The sequence below is a fragment of the Chiloscyllium plagiosum genome, unplaced genomic scaffold (assembly GCF_037043375.1).
Source record: "Chiloscyllium plagiosum isolate Xiang-an unplaced genomic scaffold, Cpla_swu_hap1 HiC_scaffold_15, whole genome shotgun sequence".
Lineage (NCBI taxonomy): Eukaryota > Metazoa > Chordata > Chondrichthyes > Orectolobiformes > Hemiscylliidae > Chiloscyllium > Chiloscyllium plagiosum.
Window position 1 is genome coordinate 70,986,322 of NW_028270153.1, and position 17,739 is coordinate 71,004,060.

The window sequence follows — 17,739 nt, forward strand, 5'->3', positions numbered from 1 at the left end:
TCTCACCATGACTTCCTGTTACCAGTACCTTTTCTGGCAATAGCCCTTCAGAAGTACATATCTTCTCATCCTTCAGCATCACAGACTGAGAGGATCCTGTGTCCCTTAATATTGTAACCTCTTTACCTTCTACACCTGGCCTATGTGAATAAGCTTTGCAGGTATTTCTTTAAGCAGATATGGCACTTCCTCCTTCACTACCATCTGATCAGCGTGTGCACTCTGCAGCTTTCTAGCTTCGTGTTACCACTCCAACAAAACTTTCAGGCTTATCCCACCTTCCCATGCCTGGCTTTCCTGTGCTTTTTCTAGCCCACTAACACTCTGATTTCATGGGGTCTACTTTATTACAATGAAAACACAGGAGCTGTTTAACTTCTTTGCCCCACTCAAGGGTTGCCTTTTTACCCTGGGATAAGGTCTCCTTATGCTTTTCACTGAGGTCTAGCTTTCACTTTCCATGTGAGGATTTTTCTTTTCCCTAACTTCTATCCCTCATGGATTGAAATTGATTCAGGAAGTCAAACCATGGATTATGGACCAACTCATAATCATCAGCCGTGTCAACTGCTAACCTTGCCGTTTTAACTCTCTGCTCTTCCACATGAGGTTGCACTATGTCAGACGGTGAATTTTTGAACTTCTCCAAAATAATTCTCTCTCAGGGCATCGTACGTTTGCTCTATTTTTAAAGCTCTTATCCACCTATCAAAATTACTTTGTTTGATCCTTTCAAACTCAATATAGGTTTGACCAGGGTCCCTCCTTAGATTCCTGAAAATGTTGTCTATCAGCTTCTGGTACAAGTTCATATGTACTTAAGAAAGCTTTATTCACTTCCTCATACACCCCAGATACCACCTCTGATAGTGATGCAAATACCTCACTAGCTCTATCTACAAGTTTAGTTTGGATCAATAAAACCCACATGGTCACTGCCACTCCATTAGTTTAGCTACTTTTTCAAATGAGATGAAAAAGGCTTTCATATCCTTCGCATCAAATTTAGGCAATGCTTGAACATAGTTAAACAGTTTCTCACCAGGCTTTTGACTTCCGGGGGCTTGCTTATCCTCACTCTCTTCCTCACTAAGCCTACCTTCAGGCTTTGTCTCCATCCTTTTATGCTCACTTCCCTTTTTAAGTGTCAATTTCTGAAGTTCAAACTCTCTCTCTTTCTTTCTTTCTCTTCTGCTAGAGCCCTTTGTTTTCTTCTGATTTTAATCGTAACTCGAACTGTTTCATTTCTGCTGCCCTTTCCTTCTCTCTCGCCTCTAACTCAAATGGTTTCATTTGCAATTGAATTCTTGCCATTTCTACATATCATGATGTGTTTCCAGCAAATTTAAAGATTGAACTACTGCTGAAATCATCACATCTCTCCTCATTAGAAGGTAAATGCAACCCCAGCTTGTCTATTAATTTCCGCCACTTGGTCTTGTTTGCCTTTTGTAAAACCCCCAAGGTTACTTCTTCCACCTCTCGAACCTCCTCAGTGACTGAAAGAGCATTTGCTGTCAGAGTGCTGTTTAAACCAACCAAATCAACAGCCGAAATAAAAGACACAAACCACCACTTAATCCCACTAAGAGACCCCAATCTGTTATGGCTAGGCCAGACCCCTCAAAACATTTTTAAGCAGGTAACCCAGACCTTAACTTTGTTATTTGTTTAGCTAAGTGTAAATTGGACATTCCTGGGTTGACTGCCAAGTTTTAAACAGAAAATATTTATTTACAACATTACGGAATGAAACACAAAGAACAGAAAATAGTTTACTCGATAACTTATCCAAACCTGACTTAATGATGCTGTTCCAAAAACACACACACCCTTGAGCACAAACAGTAAAACATGACGCAGGCAACTCACAATTTGCAAGGAGAGCGCGAGAAGTCCAGAAGCTTGTTTCACACATCCCCTGCTGTAACTAATCCAAAAAACCTCAGCTGCCAGGACTGGCCACTCCCCTTTCATTATACAAGTAATTTCTAAGACTGAAATCCTTTGACCTGAGGTATCATCTGTTTAGGGGTAAACAAAAAGGGTCCCATTAAACTATTCATCTCTGTACCAACTCTGCCGTTTTGGAGCCTGGGCTGTTTTAAGACTCCTCTGAAAAAACTCAATGGCACAGTACCTTTGAGAAAAGGACCGGCTTTGTAACAATAAACACCCTAATAGTCAGTAGGAAATTGAGGAGCAAATTTGTAAGGTGATTTAAATTTATCTGTAAGAATGATAGGGTGGTTAACTTTCCAAACAAACACTGGAGTGTTAAGGGTTTAGATGGGGAGGAATTTAAATTTTTACAAGAAAATGTTCTGAATCAGTATGTGCATGTACCAACTAGACAAAGTGCAAAACTTGATCTACTCTTGGGAAGTAAGGCAGAGCAGGTGACTAAGGTGTCAATGGGGGAGCACTTTGGGGCCAGCAACCATAATTTTATTATTTTTAAAATAGTGATGGAAATGGATAGACTGGATCTAAAAGTTCAAGTTCTAAATTGGAGGACGGCTAATTTTGACAGTATTACACAAGAATTTCTCTGGGTGGCACAGTGGCTCAGTGATTAGCACTGTTGCCTCACAGCGCCAGGGACCCGGGTTCAATTCCTGTCTCGGGCAACTGTCTGTGTGGAGTTTGCACATGGGTTTCCCTTGGGTCTGCATGGGTTTCCCTTGGGTGCTCCGGTTTCCTCCCGCAGTCCAAAGATGTGCAGGTCAGGTGAATTGGCCATGCTAAATTGCCCATTGTGTTAGGTGCATTAGTCAGAGGTAAATGTTGGGGAATGGATCTGGGTGGATTGCTGTTCGGAGGGTCGGTGTGAACTTGTTGGGCCGAAGGGCCTGTTTCCACACTGTAGGGAATCTTAAAAATAACTTTCAAAAGCTGATTGCAGGCAGATGTTTGGATGTAAAGGGATGGATGGAAAATAGGAAGCCTTCAAAAATGAGATAACAAAATTCCAGAGACAGTATATTATTGTGAGGGTGGAAGGAAAGGCTGGTAGGTACAGGCAATACTGAATGACGAAAGAAATTGAGGGTTTGATTAAGAAAAACTAGGAATCATGTCAGGTATAGACTGGATAGATCGAATGAATCCTTAGAAGAGTATAAGAGGGAAATCAAGATGGCAAAAAGGGAACATGAGGTAGTTTTGGCAAATAGAGTTAAGGAGAAGTCCAAGTGATTTTATAAATAAATTAAGGACAAAAGGGAACCTAGGGAGAGAATATGATCGCTCAAAGATCAGCAAGGCAGTCTGTGTGTGGAACTGGGGAAGATACTAAGCGAGTATTTTGCAACAGTGTTTACTGTGGAGAAGGACATGGAAGAGCTCGAATGTGGGGGAAATAGATGGTGACATCTTGAAAAATGTCTGTATTCCAGAGGAGGTAGTACTGGATGTCTTAAAACATCTAAAAGTGGATAAATCCTCAGGACTTGATCAGGTGTACCCTAGAATTCTGTGGGAAGCTAGGGAAGTGACTGCTGGGCCTTTTGCTGAGATATTTGTATCATCGATAGTCACAGGTGAGGTGCTGGAAGACGGGAGGTTGGCTAATTATTTAAGAAAGGTGGTAAGGAAAACCAGGGAATTGTAGACCGGTGAGCCTGATATTAGTGGTGGGCAAGTTGTTGCAGGGAATCCTAAGGGACAGGATTTACATGTATTTGGAAAGGCAAAGATTGATCAGGGATAGTCTGCATGGCTTTGTGCATGGGAAATCATATCTCACAAACTTGATTGAGTTTTTTGAAGACTTAATGAAGAGGATTGATGAGGGCAGAGCGGTAGACATGATCTCTCTGGACTTCAGTAAGTTGTTTCACAAGGTTCCCCATGGGAGACTGGTTATCAAGTTTGGATCTCATGGAATATAGTGAGAACTAGCTATTTGGATACAGAACTGGCTCAAAGGTAGAAGATAGAGGGTGGTGGTGGAGGGTTGTTTTTCAGACTGGAGGCCTGTGACCAGTGGTGTGCCACAAGGATCTATGCTGGGTCCATTACTTTTCATCATTTATATAAATGACTTGGATGTGAAAAGAGGTGTAGTTACGAAGTTTGCAGATTATACCAAAATTGGAGGTGTAGTAGACAGTGAAGAAGGTTACCTCAAAGTACAACAGGATCTTGACCAAATGGGCCAATGGGCTCAGATGTTGCAGATGAAGTTTAACTTCAATAAATGTGAGGTGCTGCATTTTGGGAAAGCAAATCTTAGCAGGATTTTTAGACTTAATGGTAAGGTCCTAGGGAGTGATGCTGAACCAGGAGACCTTGGAGTGCAGGTTCATAGCTCCTTGAATGTGGAGTCGCAGGTAGACGGGACAGTGAAGATGGCATTTGGTATGCTTTCCTTTATTGGTCAGAGCATTGAGTGTAGGAGTGGGAGGTCATGTTGCTGTTGTACAGGTCATTGGTTTGGCCAGTTTTGGAATATTATGTATAATTTTAGTCTCTTCCTATCAGAAGGATGTTGTGAAAAGATTTGCAAGCATGTTGCCAAGGTTGTAGGTTTGAGCTACAGGAGGAGGTTGAATAGCCTGGAGCTGTTTTCTCCCTATGTCTGCGTGAGTTTCCTCCGAGTGCTCCGGTTTCCTCCCACAGTCCAAAACATGTGCAGGTCAAGTGAATTGGCCATAGTGTTAGGTGCATTAGTCAGAGGGAAATTGGTCTGGGTGGGTTACTCTTCGACTGGTGTGGACTGGTTGGGCCGAAAGGCCTGTTTTCACACTGGAGGGAATCGAATTGAATCGAATCTAATCTAATCTATTCTATTCCTTGATGTGATTAGTTTGTGGAACTCGATTGATCTGTGTCTTGGAGATGCAAAGTGATTACATTTCTGCAACCATCTAGAATATGCTTTGAATGAAGAAATTCTTTTTTGTCAGTCTTACATAGACTGCCTCTTACACTGAGACTGTGTCCCTGGAATGTAGGGCCCCAACTGAGGAAAAATATCCTTTCATCATTCACCCTGCCAGGCTTTTTGAGAATTTTATTATGTTCAATCTCAAACTCAATCTCAATCCAGAGGATGCAAGCCCAGCTGCCTCAATCTGTTGTTATTGGGCAGTCCCACCGTCTCCACAATTAGCTGAGTGAACCTTTGCTGCACTCCTATGGCTTTTTGGTTTGAGCTATAGGGAGAGGCTGAACAGGCTGGGGCTGTTTTCCCTGGAGCGTCGGAGGCTGAGGGGTGACCTTATAGAGATTTACAAAATTATATGGGGCATCGATAGGGTAAATAGGCAAAGTCTTTTCCCTGGGGTTGGGGAGTCCAGACCTAGAGCTTTAGGGTGAGAGGGGAAAGATATAAAAGAGACCTAAGGGCAACCTTTTCACGCAGAGGGTGGTACGTGTATGGAATGAGCTGCCAGAGGAAGTGGTGAAGGCTGGTACAATTACAACATTTAAGAGGCATTTGGATGAGTATATGAATAGGAAGGGTTTGGAGGGATATGGGCCGGGTGCTGGCAGGTGGGACTAGATTGGGTTGGGATATCTGGTCGGCATGGACAGGTTGGACCGAAGGGTCAGTTTCCATGCTGTACATCTCTATGACTCTGTGCGCATAATATTCCAATACAGCCTTGTTGAGGTTTTATACGAATGATGCAATTTATCTTTATTCCTGTACTCGCATTCTCTGTGATAAAGGCCAAGGTACTATTTGTTTTCCTAATTCCTTGCTGTATCTGTGTAAGCTTCACTGACTCGTGAACAAAGACACCCAGGTCTCTTTAGGCATCCATACTTCCCAGTCTCTCAACATTACTCCTCTCACCAAAGTGGATATCCTTTCAGTTATCCACATTAATTGTATCTGCCACGTCCTTGCCCAGTCACTTAGCCCATCCAAGTTCCTTGAAGCTTCTTTGATCCTCACACCTGCAAACTTGGAAATATTCCATTTGGTCCATGCATCCAAATAATTAATCTATATTGTGAATGCTTGAAGCCTAAGCACTGATTCTACCAGTTTCCTGTAAGTTGACCTACCAAGCTTAGCTTCCATTTATTCTTGCTGTCTCTTTCTGTTTACCAATCCTCAATCCATGCTAATATGTTACCCCCTACACCATATACTAACCTCCTGTGTGAAACCCTATCTCAAACCTTGTGATGCTCCGAATACAACACATTCATTAGTTTCTCTTTATTTGCTCTGCTAACAGCGTTTTCAAATAATTTAAAAAGGTTTATCATACATGATTTCTGTCTTAAATCCATGTTGACATGGCCCAATTATAATTGTTTTCTAACCGTGCAAATGCCACATCTGTGGAAATAGATTCTAGTTTTTGACCCCCAACAGACATCAGCTACTACAGATCTTGAACTCACCACTTTCTCTGTCTCTCCCTCCTTAAATCGTAGGGGTAGATGATCGCGAAAGCCCCCACAATCTCTCGGATGTAAATCACTAGAATTGATTATTATATCTTGGAGATGTCGTGGTGTACTAACTACCACTAATCCAGAACCGTAGGCAATTGGTCTTGGAACATGAGTTTGAATGTCATTGGCAGATGGTGAAATTTAAATTCTGCAAATAACTGGATAAAGAATTTAGATTAGTGTGGTGCTGGAAAAGCACAGCAGATCAGGCAGCATCCGAGGAGCAGGAAAATTGACATTTCGGGCAAAACCCCTTCATCAGGTACGTCGATTTCCCTGCTCCTCGGATGCTGCCTGATCTGCTGTGCTCTTCCAGCATCACACTAATGTAGACTCTTATTTCCAGCATGTGCAGTCCTCACTGTTGCCTAGTTTGGATTAAGAATTTAGCCTAATGCAACTGTTGATTATCATTAAAAAAATCCTTTGGAAGCAAATCTGTCAGCCTTAACTTGCCTGGTGTACACGAGACTCCACAGTAAAGTGGTTGAACCCAAACTGCCCTCTGGTAATTTGGAATGACAAATAGTGAGAAGCCCCACAGAAGTAATGGGCAAGGTTTTAAAACATATACATGAACACAGAGTTAACTTTGGGCTCAGTGTCTTCGTTCTTCTGCTGAAAGGAGTCTTTATCGGTTTGACATGTTCTAGTATATCTGTATAATATACTAAATGGTACAAAGACCAGTCAATAGCAGTGACCATCAGATGTGCTAAGTTTCTTTTGTAGTGTTACGCACATGGTCAACGTGAGCTTCTATCTGCATATCATTTCTACCCTCTGGCATTTGTTGAGTTAATCAGATAATTTACAGGCCAAGATCTGATATGAGATGATTCCTTTGGCCGTTGTGTTTCAACTGCAGTCAGTGAGATGTTTTTACATTTTTGTTCTAGTTGGACTTGTATCCTACTTTGGACTTCAAAACTGCATTATGGTTAACAGTGGAATACTTGATTCTTTGATCATGTAGCAGAATTCATATCCTGCTTTATCCAGCAGTGCAGAAAAAGACCCTTTGGCTCATCAAGTCTGCGCTGGTCAGAAACAATCTGCTAACTGTCCTAATCCGATTTCCAGCATTTGGCCCATAGCCTTGTGTGCCTTAATCAGAATATTCCTTAAATGGTATGACAGATTCTGCCTCTACCATACTTACAGGCAGAGAGTTCCAGATTCCACCACTCTGGATGAAAAGCTTTTTCCTCCCATCTCCTCTTAAGCTTCTGTCCCTTATCTGAAATTGATTCCTTCTTCAAGGGGAAAAGTTTCTTTTCTACCCTATCTTGGCCCCTCATAATTTTATACATCTCTACCATTTCCCTCTCCTGCCGGTCTCTTCTAATCCAAGGAAAACAACCCCAGTCTGTCTGATTTGTCTTTGGTGCCTGGGCTGGAAGGTTTGAGTAACATTCTGGTAAATCTCCTCCACACCCTTTCCAGTGCAATTAAATTGCTCCTGTAATGTGGTTTGCAGAAGTAGTGATGTAGAGCAAAGAAATGGCAGAAGAACTGAATCATTATTTTTAATCAGTCAACACAGTGGGGGACATCAGTAGTATTCCAGAACTTCGAGAGAATCGGGGCTGAAGTGAGAGCCGTGGCTATCATTAAGGAGAAGGTGCTAGAGAGCAGGTGGATAAATCACCGAGACCAGAAGGATTATGCTCCAGCGTTCAGAAAGAGGTAGCTGAAGAGATTGTGAAGGCATTGATTGTGATCCTTCAAGAATCACTGGAGTCAGGGAGGGTCCCAGATGACTGAAAAATGTCTAATGTAACATCCCCATTAAGAAAGGAGGGAGGCAGGAGATGGGAAATTCTAGGCTCCTTAACCTGACCTTTGTCATTGGTAAGGTTTTGAAGTACATTCTTAAGCATGAGATTGCTGTGTACTTGAAAGTGTAAGGTAAAGTAGGCGGAGTCAGCTTGGCATTGTCAAGGGAAGGTTATGCCTAACAAATCTCTTAGAATTCTTTGAGGAGGTAATGAGCAAGTTAGACACAGGAGAGCCAGTGGTTGTGATCTATTTGGATTCCAGATGGCCTTTGACAAGATGCTGAACTCGACGCTGCTAAATGAGAGCCTGTAGTGTTAGGGCAAGGTATTGGCATGGATAAAGGATTGGCTGACTGGCGTCTTTTTCAGGATAACAGCCAGGATGGTGACTAGTGGAGTTCCACAGGAATCAGTGTTGTGGCCACAGATGCTCACTTTACCCATTACAATCTGGACGAAGAAACACTACTGCTAAGTTTGCAGATAATACAAAGGTGGATGGAGGGACAGGTCATGTTGAGGAAGTGGTGAGGCTGCAAAAAGACTTGGACAGCATAGGTGTGTGAACAAAGAAATGGCAGATGGAATACAAAGTTGGAAAGTGTGAGGTTATGCTATTTGGTAGGAAGAATAGAGGCATAGAACATTTTCGAATTGAGGAAAGGCTTCAGAAATCCAAAGCACAGAGGAACTTAGTCTAGTTCAGGATTCTCTTAAGATTATCATGCAGGTTCAGTTGGCAATTAGGAATACAAATACAATATCAGAACTCCATTTTTTTTGGATTATAAGAGCAATAATGTATTGCTGTAGGTGGATAAGGCTCTGGTCAGACCATATTTGGAATACTGAGAGCAGTTTTGGGCCCTGTATCTAAGGAAATATGTACTGGTATTGGATGGGATCTGGAGAAGGTTCACAGGAATGTTAGGACACTGGTAAACTCTTCTGCTTAATTTAAACCAGCAACACAGAAAAGATTTATCCCGTGCAGTAATCTGTGAAAATTTGAGAGGCCAAGAGCTATTTGAAGTTAAAATTAACAACTTTATTTTATAAAGTATAACAGAGTATAATTAACTGACAACTATTTACAACTCCTCCCTATAGGCAAAAGTGAGGGCTGGAGATTAGAGTCAAGATTAGAGTGGTGCTGGAAATGCACAGCAGGTCAGGCAGCATCCAAGGAGCAGGGAAATTAAGTTTCATGCAGGAGCCCTTAATCCTGATGAAGTCGATTTTCCTGTTCCTCGGATGCTGCCTGACCTGTGCATTTCCAGCACCACTCTAATCTTGACTCCTTCCTCTAACCTATCTTTTACTTTCCCTTCTATAATACAAGTCCGATAAAACCTCTGAGTAAGATTAACCAAAAATTCAAATTTCAAAACCAGATAGCTGTCGAATCTTCCCTTTGTATCTTCCATTGTATATTTTCTTCTTCTTAGGGATTTCTGTTTCACAGGTCGTTGATAGATAAAGTTACCTTTTAAGAGAGTTGTGATTTGGGCATTCTGTATGTGCTGGTGGCTTGGCAGTTCTCCCCTTAACTGTTCAATTTTTCCTGGTCTTATACCCCAAAGCATTGGATTGTTTCATTGGTTTTTAATATTGTCAATATACTAAATTCAAACTTGATTGAAGGTTGGTATTTTGGGGTATAACTTAAACTGATTGGCCAAATTCAAATTTTTTTTGTCTCATAGCAACTTAGCCAGACCTAGCTGCTGAACCAAATGTTACATTGTAAATTCTCAAGCACTGTGTGTGCTTGCTAAGTCCTTTACTCTCTTAAAGGTACAATACACATCTACAGCTTCATAACAAGAATGATCATGGAATGAAGTGCTTGTCTTAATGAGGAGCACTTGAGGGCTCTGGGTCTGTATGTAATGGTGCTTAGAAGGATGAAGGGGAATCTTATTGGAACTTCCTGAATACTGAGAGGCCTGGATGTGGTGAAGATGTTTCCACTATTAGGAAAGACTAGGACTTGTAGGCACTGTCTCAGTGTGAAGGGACTGGGGTGAAGTGGACTATTCAACCAAAGCACGTTGAATCTGTGAAACTGATTACTAAGGAAGGCCAAGTCATTGAGTGTATTTAAGTCAGAGATAGGTTCTTCATTTCTAAGGCATTCAAAGGCTACTTTGAAAGCAGGAAAATGCGGTTGAGAAGCATATCAGCCATGATCGAATGATGGAGCAGACTTGATGGCCGAAATGGCCTAATTCTACTCCTATATCTTGTAATCTTCATGTTATCTGAAAGACGTGAATAGCTTAATCTTCGGAAACAATTGGCAGTACACAGTTAACGCGTTGGAAAGAATATAATCCTAGGGGAGGTGCCAATTGTTGCAGTTCAGGGATTTAAAAAAAAAACGATGGCAGTGGCTCAGTGGTTTGCACTGCTGCCTCACAGTGCCAGGGACTCAGGTTAAATTCTAGCCTTGGACGACTGTCAGTGTGGAGTTTATACATTCTCCCTGCATCTGCATGGGTTTCCTCCCACAGTCCAAAGATGTGCAAATTAGGTGAATTGGCCATAGTGAAGAAAGGCTTATGCCCGAAATGTCGATTCTCCTGCTTCTTGGATGCTGCCTGACCTGCTGCGCTTTTCCAGCAACACATTTTTCAGCTCTGATCTCCAGCATCTGCAGTCCTCACTTTCTCCATAGTGTTCAGGGATGTTAAGGCTAAGTGCATTAATCGGGGAAATCTAGAGTATTGGGTAGAGGAGTGAGTCTGGATAGGATGCCCTTCTGGGCGGCACGGTGGCACAGTGGTTAGCACTGCTGCCTCACAGCGCCAGAGACCCGGGTTCAATTCCCGCCTCAGGCGACTGTGTGGAGTTTGCACGTTCTCCCCGTGTCTGTGTGGGTTTCCTCCGGGTGCTCCGGTTTCCTCCCACAGTCCAAAGATGTGCAGGGTCAGGTGAATTGACCATGCTAAATTGCCCGTAGTGTTAGGTAAGGGGTAAATGTAGGGGTATAGGTGGGTTGCGCTTCGGCAGGGCGGTGTGGACTTGTTGGGCCGAAGGGTCTGTTTCCACACTGTAAGTAATCTAATCTAATCTAATCTAATCTAATCTAATCTAATCTAATCAAGGTCAGTGTGGACTTATTGGGCCCGGCCAGTTTCCACACTGAAGGGATTCTGTGGTTCTATGATCTTGTGATCTTCATGTTATCTAAGGAACATGAGTATCTTAATCTTTTTAAACAGTTGGCAATGATCTCAGTACACAATTAATGGGTTGGAAAGTATCCAGTATTTCTAGAACCATTTGTCTGTTTTTTGATGCTGTAAAAGTTGCAAGGCCACGAGATGGAAAAGTGACTTCAAATAGCCATAGATGTACTGAAAAGATATTCACGCTGAGTCAGATAAACTATTAAGTTCAGGGAAAAAAAATCATCAACTTTTTTTGATTTTCTGCAGGCAATAATTATTTCATAGCCTTGCTGAAAGGAAACAAGAAGTCAAAGCTTTTTGCTTTGCACTTATCGGGACTAGGATGTAAGAAACAGTCTTGGAAAAAATACATTACACAACATGAGAAACAGGTGTTGAATGGTGAGGCCATCTTTGCCATGAAGATGCAGGAACAAGTTATCTGACTGTTTTGATTCTTTGACTGGTCAGGCAGACAGCCAATAGTGTGTGCCATAGAAATACTGAGGTTAGTAGTATCCATAACAGGTTTCCTTCCATGAAAAAGATGCAATGAATGGACAAATTCCTTCAGTGTTCATAAAACAGGGTCCTGTGCATTTAGATATGTCGTGTGTCGCATGCTTGACAGATTTTTGATTTGATTTCAGATTATTTAATAAATGATTTCTATAATACAGTCTCAACCCATCGTCGACATACTTGTGGACTTGGCTATTTTCAAGCCAAAAAAACATTTGTTCAGCCTACAGCTGTGTCTTGTTTGGTAGTTTCTCCACATAACCTAACAACATGCGGACTATATGAAACAATGCATCTTATTGACTATTCACAGCCTATTGATCATGCTCAGCTAGCTCATGCTTGCAAGCCTCAGAGCAGCATACCCACCTTTAAATGCGATTTGACAGTGATGAAAGATAGTACTTGGAAGTTGTTGGGGTGATTAATGTATGACTGAAGACTCTTGAAGAAATAAAGGCCTATGTGATTATACATTAGCTTTTTTTTCAATGTTTGAGGTGAACAATTTTTGTTGTATTCGGAATTCAACATTTTCGCTGCTAGTTGCTTGCTTTATAAATATGCCTTTGCTGTAGCCTCAAGATAACAACGCAGGAGCTGGGAGGTTATCAGAATTAAATTGCCAATTTATATCTGAAACCGCACATTCTTGTTGAGTCCATACTCATTTAAACTTGGATTCAGATGATACAAAGTTGTATTACAGTCAACCTTTCCACAAACCAAAGAGAAACTGAGACACTTTAATTGTATTAATGTAGCCCAGATTCACGCTCCAAAGGACCTACAATCTGCTAATGTTGTCCAGTCTCTATCAACTGCTTAACAGTGAACCTTCAGTACCTCTATCCCCCAGCTTCTTTATGTAGTAGTTACAGTGTAGTCTGCAAGTCAGACATCCTTTGGTATTTGGTCGCTTCCTTGCCCTCAAATGCTGCTCTGTCTTGGGCATTACCTTCTGTAATGATTACATTTTCCATTCTGTACGTTTCCTCCTTGCATTTGGGCAATTGACCTAGCTTGCATGCAAAGCAGCCAAGAGGCCCCTCTAGCTTTCTGTGCTGGTTGATTGTGTTTTCATCTGATGAGATGTTTTGTTCCTTTTTTTTCCCCCCATTTTGGCTTAGCATTGTGGGAAAATGTAAGGCTAGATCATTTAGTATATTCAAGGCTGAGATAGACATTTTTACCCTGATGGTTAAGGTAAAATCAACCTACTGAGGACATCAATAAGCTAATGAGACAAACCTTATAAATTTCAGCTAAGTTGCTCTGAGAAATTTGGATTTAAAAATATGTTCCTTCAGGAGTCCTGTAATTAAACCACCCATCAAAATAAAGCAATAGGCATAACACCTGCCTCCGAGTTTGTTGGACCAAGATGCTATGACTTGTTTTCACTGTGCTGTTTTGATCCTCAGGATGTGAAGGAGCTAAATCTGACTGACAATCCAGCCTGGAAAGGTGACAAGGTGAACACAAAAGGTGACAAGTATGAAGATTTGCAAGGTGCTGCATTCATCTGTCCTGTCGTTGGTTTGGAAATGAATGGTCGACAGAAGTGAGTTATTTGATTTTAATATTTCCTTAACATTAGGACTTTGATTCATGAGAATTGCATATACAAATAGAGTTAACTGATGAGCTGTAAACTGTGTAAATGTTTGTGAGTTATACAAAACTTTTAAAAAAGATTTGTAAGGGCACCTTTTAGTAACCATTGTGATATATTGTAATTGCCCTGTTCAGAGATCTTGCTACACACCTCTGGGACAGGTGGGACATGACTAACTCACCCTGATAGGGGTAACCTAGAAGACTTGTGCTTGGCAGTGTTTGTCAACCAAAAAATCAACAGGAAAACTTTTACAGACCAGAAATGGTTCACAAGGTTGATCCTGGATATGGAGGGACTTACTTGTGAGGAGGGGGTGAGTCAGGTGGGTCTGTACTCTTTTTGGAAGATAAAGAAGCGACACCTTATTGAAACATAGGAAGAGACGTTTTCCCCATGTGGTAAAGTCTAGGACCAGAGGGCATCATCTCTGAATTAGAGTTTGCACATTTAAGCTAGTGATGAGGAAGAGATTTTTCTGATGGTAGTTGATCTTTGGAGTTCTTTACTGCAGAGAACAGTGAGGCTAGATCATTTAGTATATTCAAGGCTGAGATAGACATTTTTAATTGATTATGGAATCAAGGAATATGGAGAAATGGCAGGATGTGGAGTTGGGGATTATCAGATCAGCCATGGTCTTCTGGAATGATGGGAAAAATGGTCTACTTCTGCTTCCACATCTAATAGTCTTAAAATAACAGATTGTATTAGTTAAACATGATTGATATTAGCAATACTGTCGCCTTCCCCTTCCGTATTATTGGTCTACCCTCTTCTGTGCCATCTCCCCCCTTCATTTCTACTGTTTACTCCCTTCCGGCACTATGTCTCCCCTTTGAATGCCACTTTCTACCTCCCTGCATGCCATTTGCTATCTCCATCCCCAAGTGTTAAAAATGGAAAAATTCCCTGAGCCAGATGGGATTTATCAGAGGATTCTCTGGGAAGCCAGGGAGGAGATTGCCGAGCCTTTGGCTTTGATCTTTATGTTGTCATTGTCTACAGGAATAGTGCCAGAAGACTGGAGGATAGCAAATGTTGTTCCCTTGTTCAAGAAGGGGGAATAGAGACAACCCTAGAAATTATAGACCGGTGGACCATACTTCAGTTGTGCGTAAAGAATTGGGAAGAGTTAGAAGAGGTAGGATTATAATCATCTAGAAAGGAATAATTTAATTAGGGATAGTCAACACGGTTTTGTGAAGATAGGTCGTGCCTCACAAACCTTATTGAGTTCTTTGAGAAGGTGACCAAACAGGTGAGTGAGGGTAAAGCAGTTGATGTGGTGTACATAGATTTCAGCAAGGCATTTGATAAGGTTCCCCACGGTAGGCTATTGCGCGAAATACGGAGGCATGGGATTGAGGGTGATTTAGCAGTTTGGATCAGAAATTGGCTAGCTGAAAGGAGACCCAGGGGAAATGTTCATCCTAGAGTTCAGTTACTAGTGGTCTGCCGCAAGCATCTGTTTTGGGTCCACTGTTGTTTGTAATTTTTATAAATGACATGGATGAGAGCATAGAAGGATGGGTTAGTAAATTTGTGGATGACACTAAGGTTGGTAAAGTTGTGGGTAGTGCTGATGGATGCAGAGGGAAATAGATAATCTGCAGAGCTGGGCTGAGAGGTGGCAAATGGAGATTAATGTGGAAAAGTGTGACATGATTCACTTTGGAAGAAGTAACAGGAATGCAGAGTACTGGGCTAATGGTAAGATCTTTGGTAATGTAGATGAGCAGAGAGATCTCGGTGTCCATGTACATAGTTCCTTGAAAGTTGCCGCCCAGGTTGACAGGGTTGTTCAGAAGGCATTTGGTGTGTTAGCTTTTATTAGTAGAATTATTGAGTTTCAAAACCATGAGGTCATGCTGCAGCTATACAAAACTCTGGTGCGGCCACATTTGGAGTATTGCGTCCAGTTCTGGTCACCACTTTATAGCAAGGATGTGGAAGCTTTGGAAAGGGTTCAGAGGACATTTAGTAGGATGTTGCCTGGTGTGGAGGGAAGATCTTACAAGGAAAAGCTCAGGGACTTAAGGCTGTTTTCATTAGAGAGAAGAGGGTTGAGAGGTTACTTAATTGAGACATCTAAGATAATCAGGGGGTTAGATAGGGTGGACAGTGAGAACCTTTTTCCTCAGATGGCGATGGCTAGCATGAGGGGACATAGCTTTAAATTGAGGGGTGATAGATGTGGGAGAGATGTCCTACTCAGAAAGTAGTAGGGGAGTGGAATGCACTGCCAGCAACAGTAGTAGACTTGGGGACTTTAAGGGGATTTAAATGGTCATTGGACAAGCATGTGGACGAGAATGGAATAGTGTAGGTTAGATGGGCTTCAGATTGGTTCCACAGGTTGGCGCAACATCGTGGACCAAAGGGCATGTTCTACGCTGTAATGTTCTGTGTAACTACAGGTCAAGTCAGTGTATGGAATAAGCTGTCAGAGGAAGTGTTGGAGGCTGCTACAATTACAGCATTTGAAATGCATTTGGATGGGTATATGAATAGGAAGGGTTTAGAAGGATATGGGCAAACTGCTAGCAAATAGGACTAGATTAATTTAGGATATCTGGTTGGCATGGATGGGTTGGACTGATAGGTCTGTTTAACATAGAACACAGAACATAGAAAAGTACAGCACAGAGCAGGTCCTTCAGCCCACGCTGTTGTACTGAGGATTATTAGAAATAATAAAATAAAATAACCTAACCTACGCACCCCTCGGTTCATTGCTGTCCATGTGCGTGTCCAGCAGTCACTTAAATGACCCTAATGACTCTGGTACCACCACCACCACTGGCAACACATTCCATGCACACTGAACTCTCTGTGTAAAGAATCTTCCTCTGATGTATCCTCTATACCTTCCTCCTAATATCTTAAAACCAAGACCCCTTGCACCAGTCATCCTTCTCTGGGGGGAAAGTATCTGACTATTGACTCTATCCATGCTTCTTATTACCTTGTGTAACTTGATCAGGTCACCTCTCTTGCCCCTTCACTCCAGAGAGAGAGAAGTCCTAGCTTAGCCAACCTGTCTTCGTAAGACAAGCCCTCCGATCCAGGCAGCATCCTGGTGAACATTCTTTGCACCCTTTCCAAAGCCTCCATATCTTTCCTATAATTGGGCGGCACGGTGGCACAGTGGCTAGTTAGCACTGCTGCCTCACAGCGTCAGAGACCCGGGTTCAATTCCCACTTCAGGCGACTGACTGTGTGGAGTTTGCACGTTCCCCCCATGTCTGCATGGGTTTCCTCTGGGTGCTCCGGTTTCCTCCCACAGTCCAAAAATGTGCAGGTTAGGTGAATTGGCCATGCTAAATTGCCGTAGTGTTAGGTGAAGAGGTAAATGTAGGGGAATGGGTCTGGGTGGGTTGCGCTTCGGCGGGTCGGTATGGACTTGTTGGGCCGAAGGGCCTGTTTCCACACTGTAAGTAATCTAATCTAATCTCAGGGTGACCAGAATTGGACACAATATTCCAAGTGTGGTCTCACCAGGGACTTGTAGAGTTTCAGCAAAACCTCGCATGTCTTAAACTCCCTGTTAATGAAAGCCAAAACACCATATGCTTTCTTAACCCACTTGGGTGCAACTTTGAGGGATCCATGCACTTGAACACCAAGATTCCTCTGTTCCTCCACACTGCCAAGAATCCTGTCTTTAATCCTATGTTCAGCATTCAAGGTCGACCTTCCAAAATGCATTACTTCGCATTTATCCAGGTTGAATTCCATCTGCCATTTCTCAGCCCAGCTCTGCATCGTGTCTATGTCGCGCTGTAGCCTGTAATAGCCCTCGATACTATCAATAGCACCTCCAACCTTTGTGTCATCTGTAAATTTACTAACCCACCCCTCAACCTCCTCATCCAAGTCATTTATAAAATCTACAAAGAGCAAAGGCCCAAGAACAGAACTCTGCAGGACACCACTCACCGTGACCTTCAGGCAGAACACGTTCCATCTACAACCACTCTATCTTCTGTCAGCCAACTAATTCTGAATCCAGAAACCCAAATCTCCCTGTATCCCATACCTCCTGACTTTATGAATGAGCCTACCATGGTGAACCTTATCAAATTCCTTGCTAAAGTCCACATAAACCACATCCACTGCTCGACCTTCGTCGACCTGTCCTGACACCTCAATAAGATTTGTGAGGCATGACCTGCCCCTCTCAAAACCTTGCTGACTGCCTTTAATCTCGGAACGCTTT

General features: G+C 42.3%; 1 protein-coding gene and 1 long non-coding RNA gene across 3 annotated transcripts in view; one reads left to right on the forward strand and one right to left on the reverse strand.

Annotated features, from left to right (window-relative positions):
• Positions 1 to 1,844, reverse strand: part of LOC148147684 (uncharacterized) — a 28,291-nt gene extending 26,447 nt beyond the window's left edge. Inside the window, exon 1 of the long non-coding RNA XR_015759625.1 lies at positions 1,798 to 1,844. This is a non-coding gene — a long non-coding RNA (uncharacterized LOC148147684). The remainder of the gene's footprint in view (positions 1 to 1,797) is intronic.
• Positions 1 to 17,739, forward strand: part of rtf2 (replication termination factor 2) — a 168,091-nt gene that overhangs the window by 39,408 nt on the left and 110,944 nt on the right. For both annotated transcript variants that reach the window (XM_043676978.2, XM_043676979.2), the window contains exon 4: positions 13,324 to 13,463. In XM_043676978.2, coding sequence (XP_043532913.2) covers positions 13,324 to 13,463 — 140 coding nt within the window. The remainder of the gene's footprint in view (positions 1 to 13,323; positions 13,464 to 17,739) is intronic.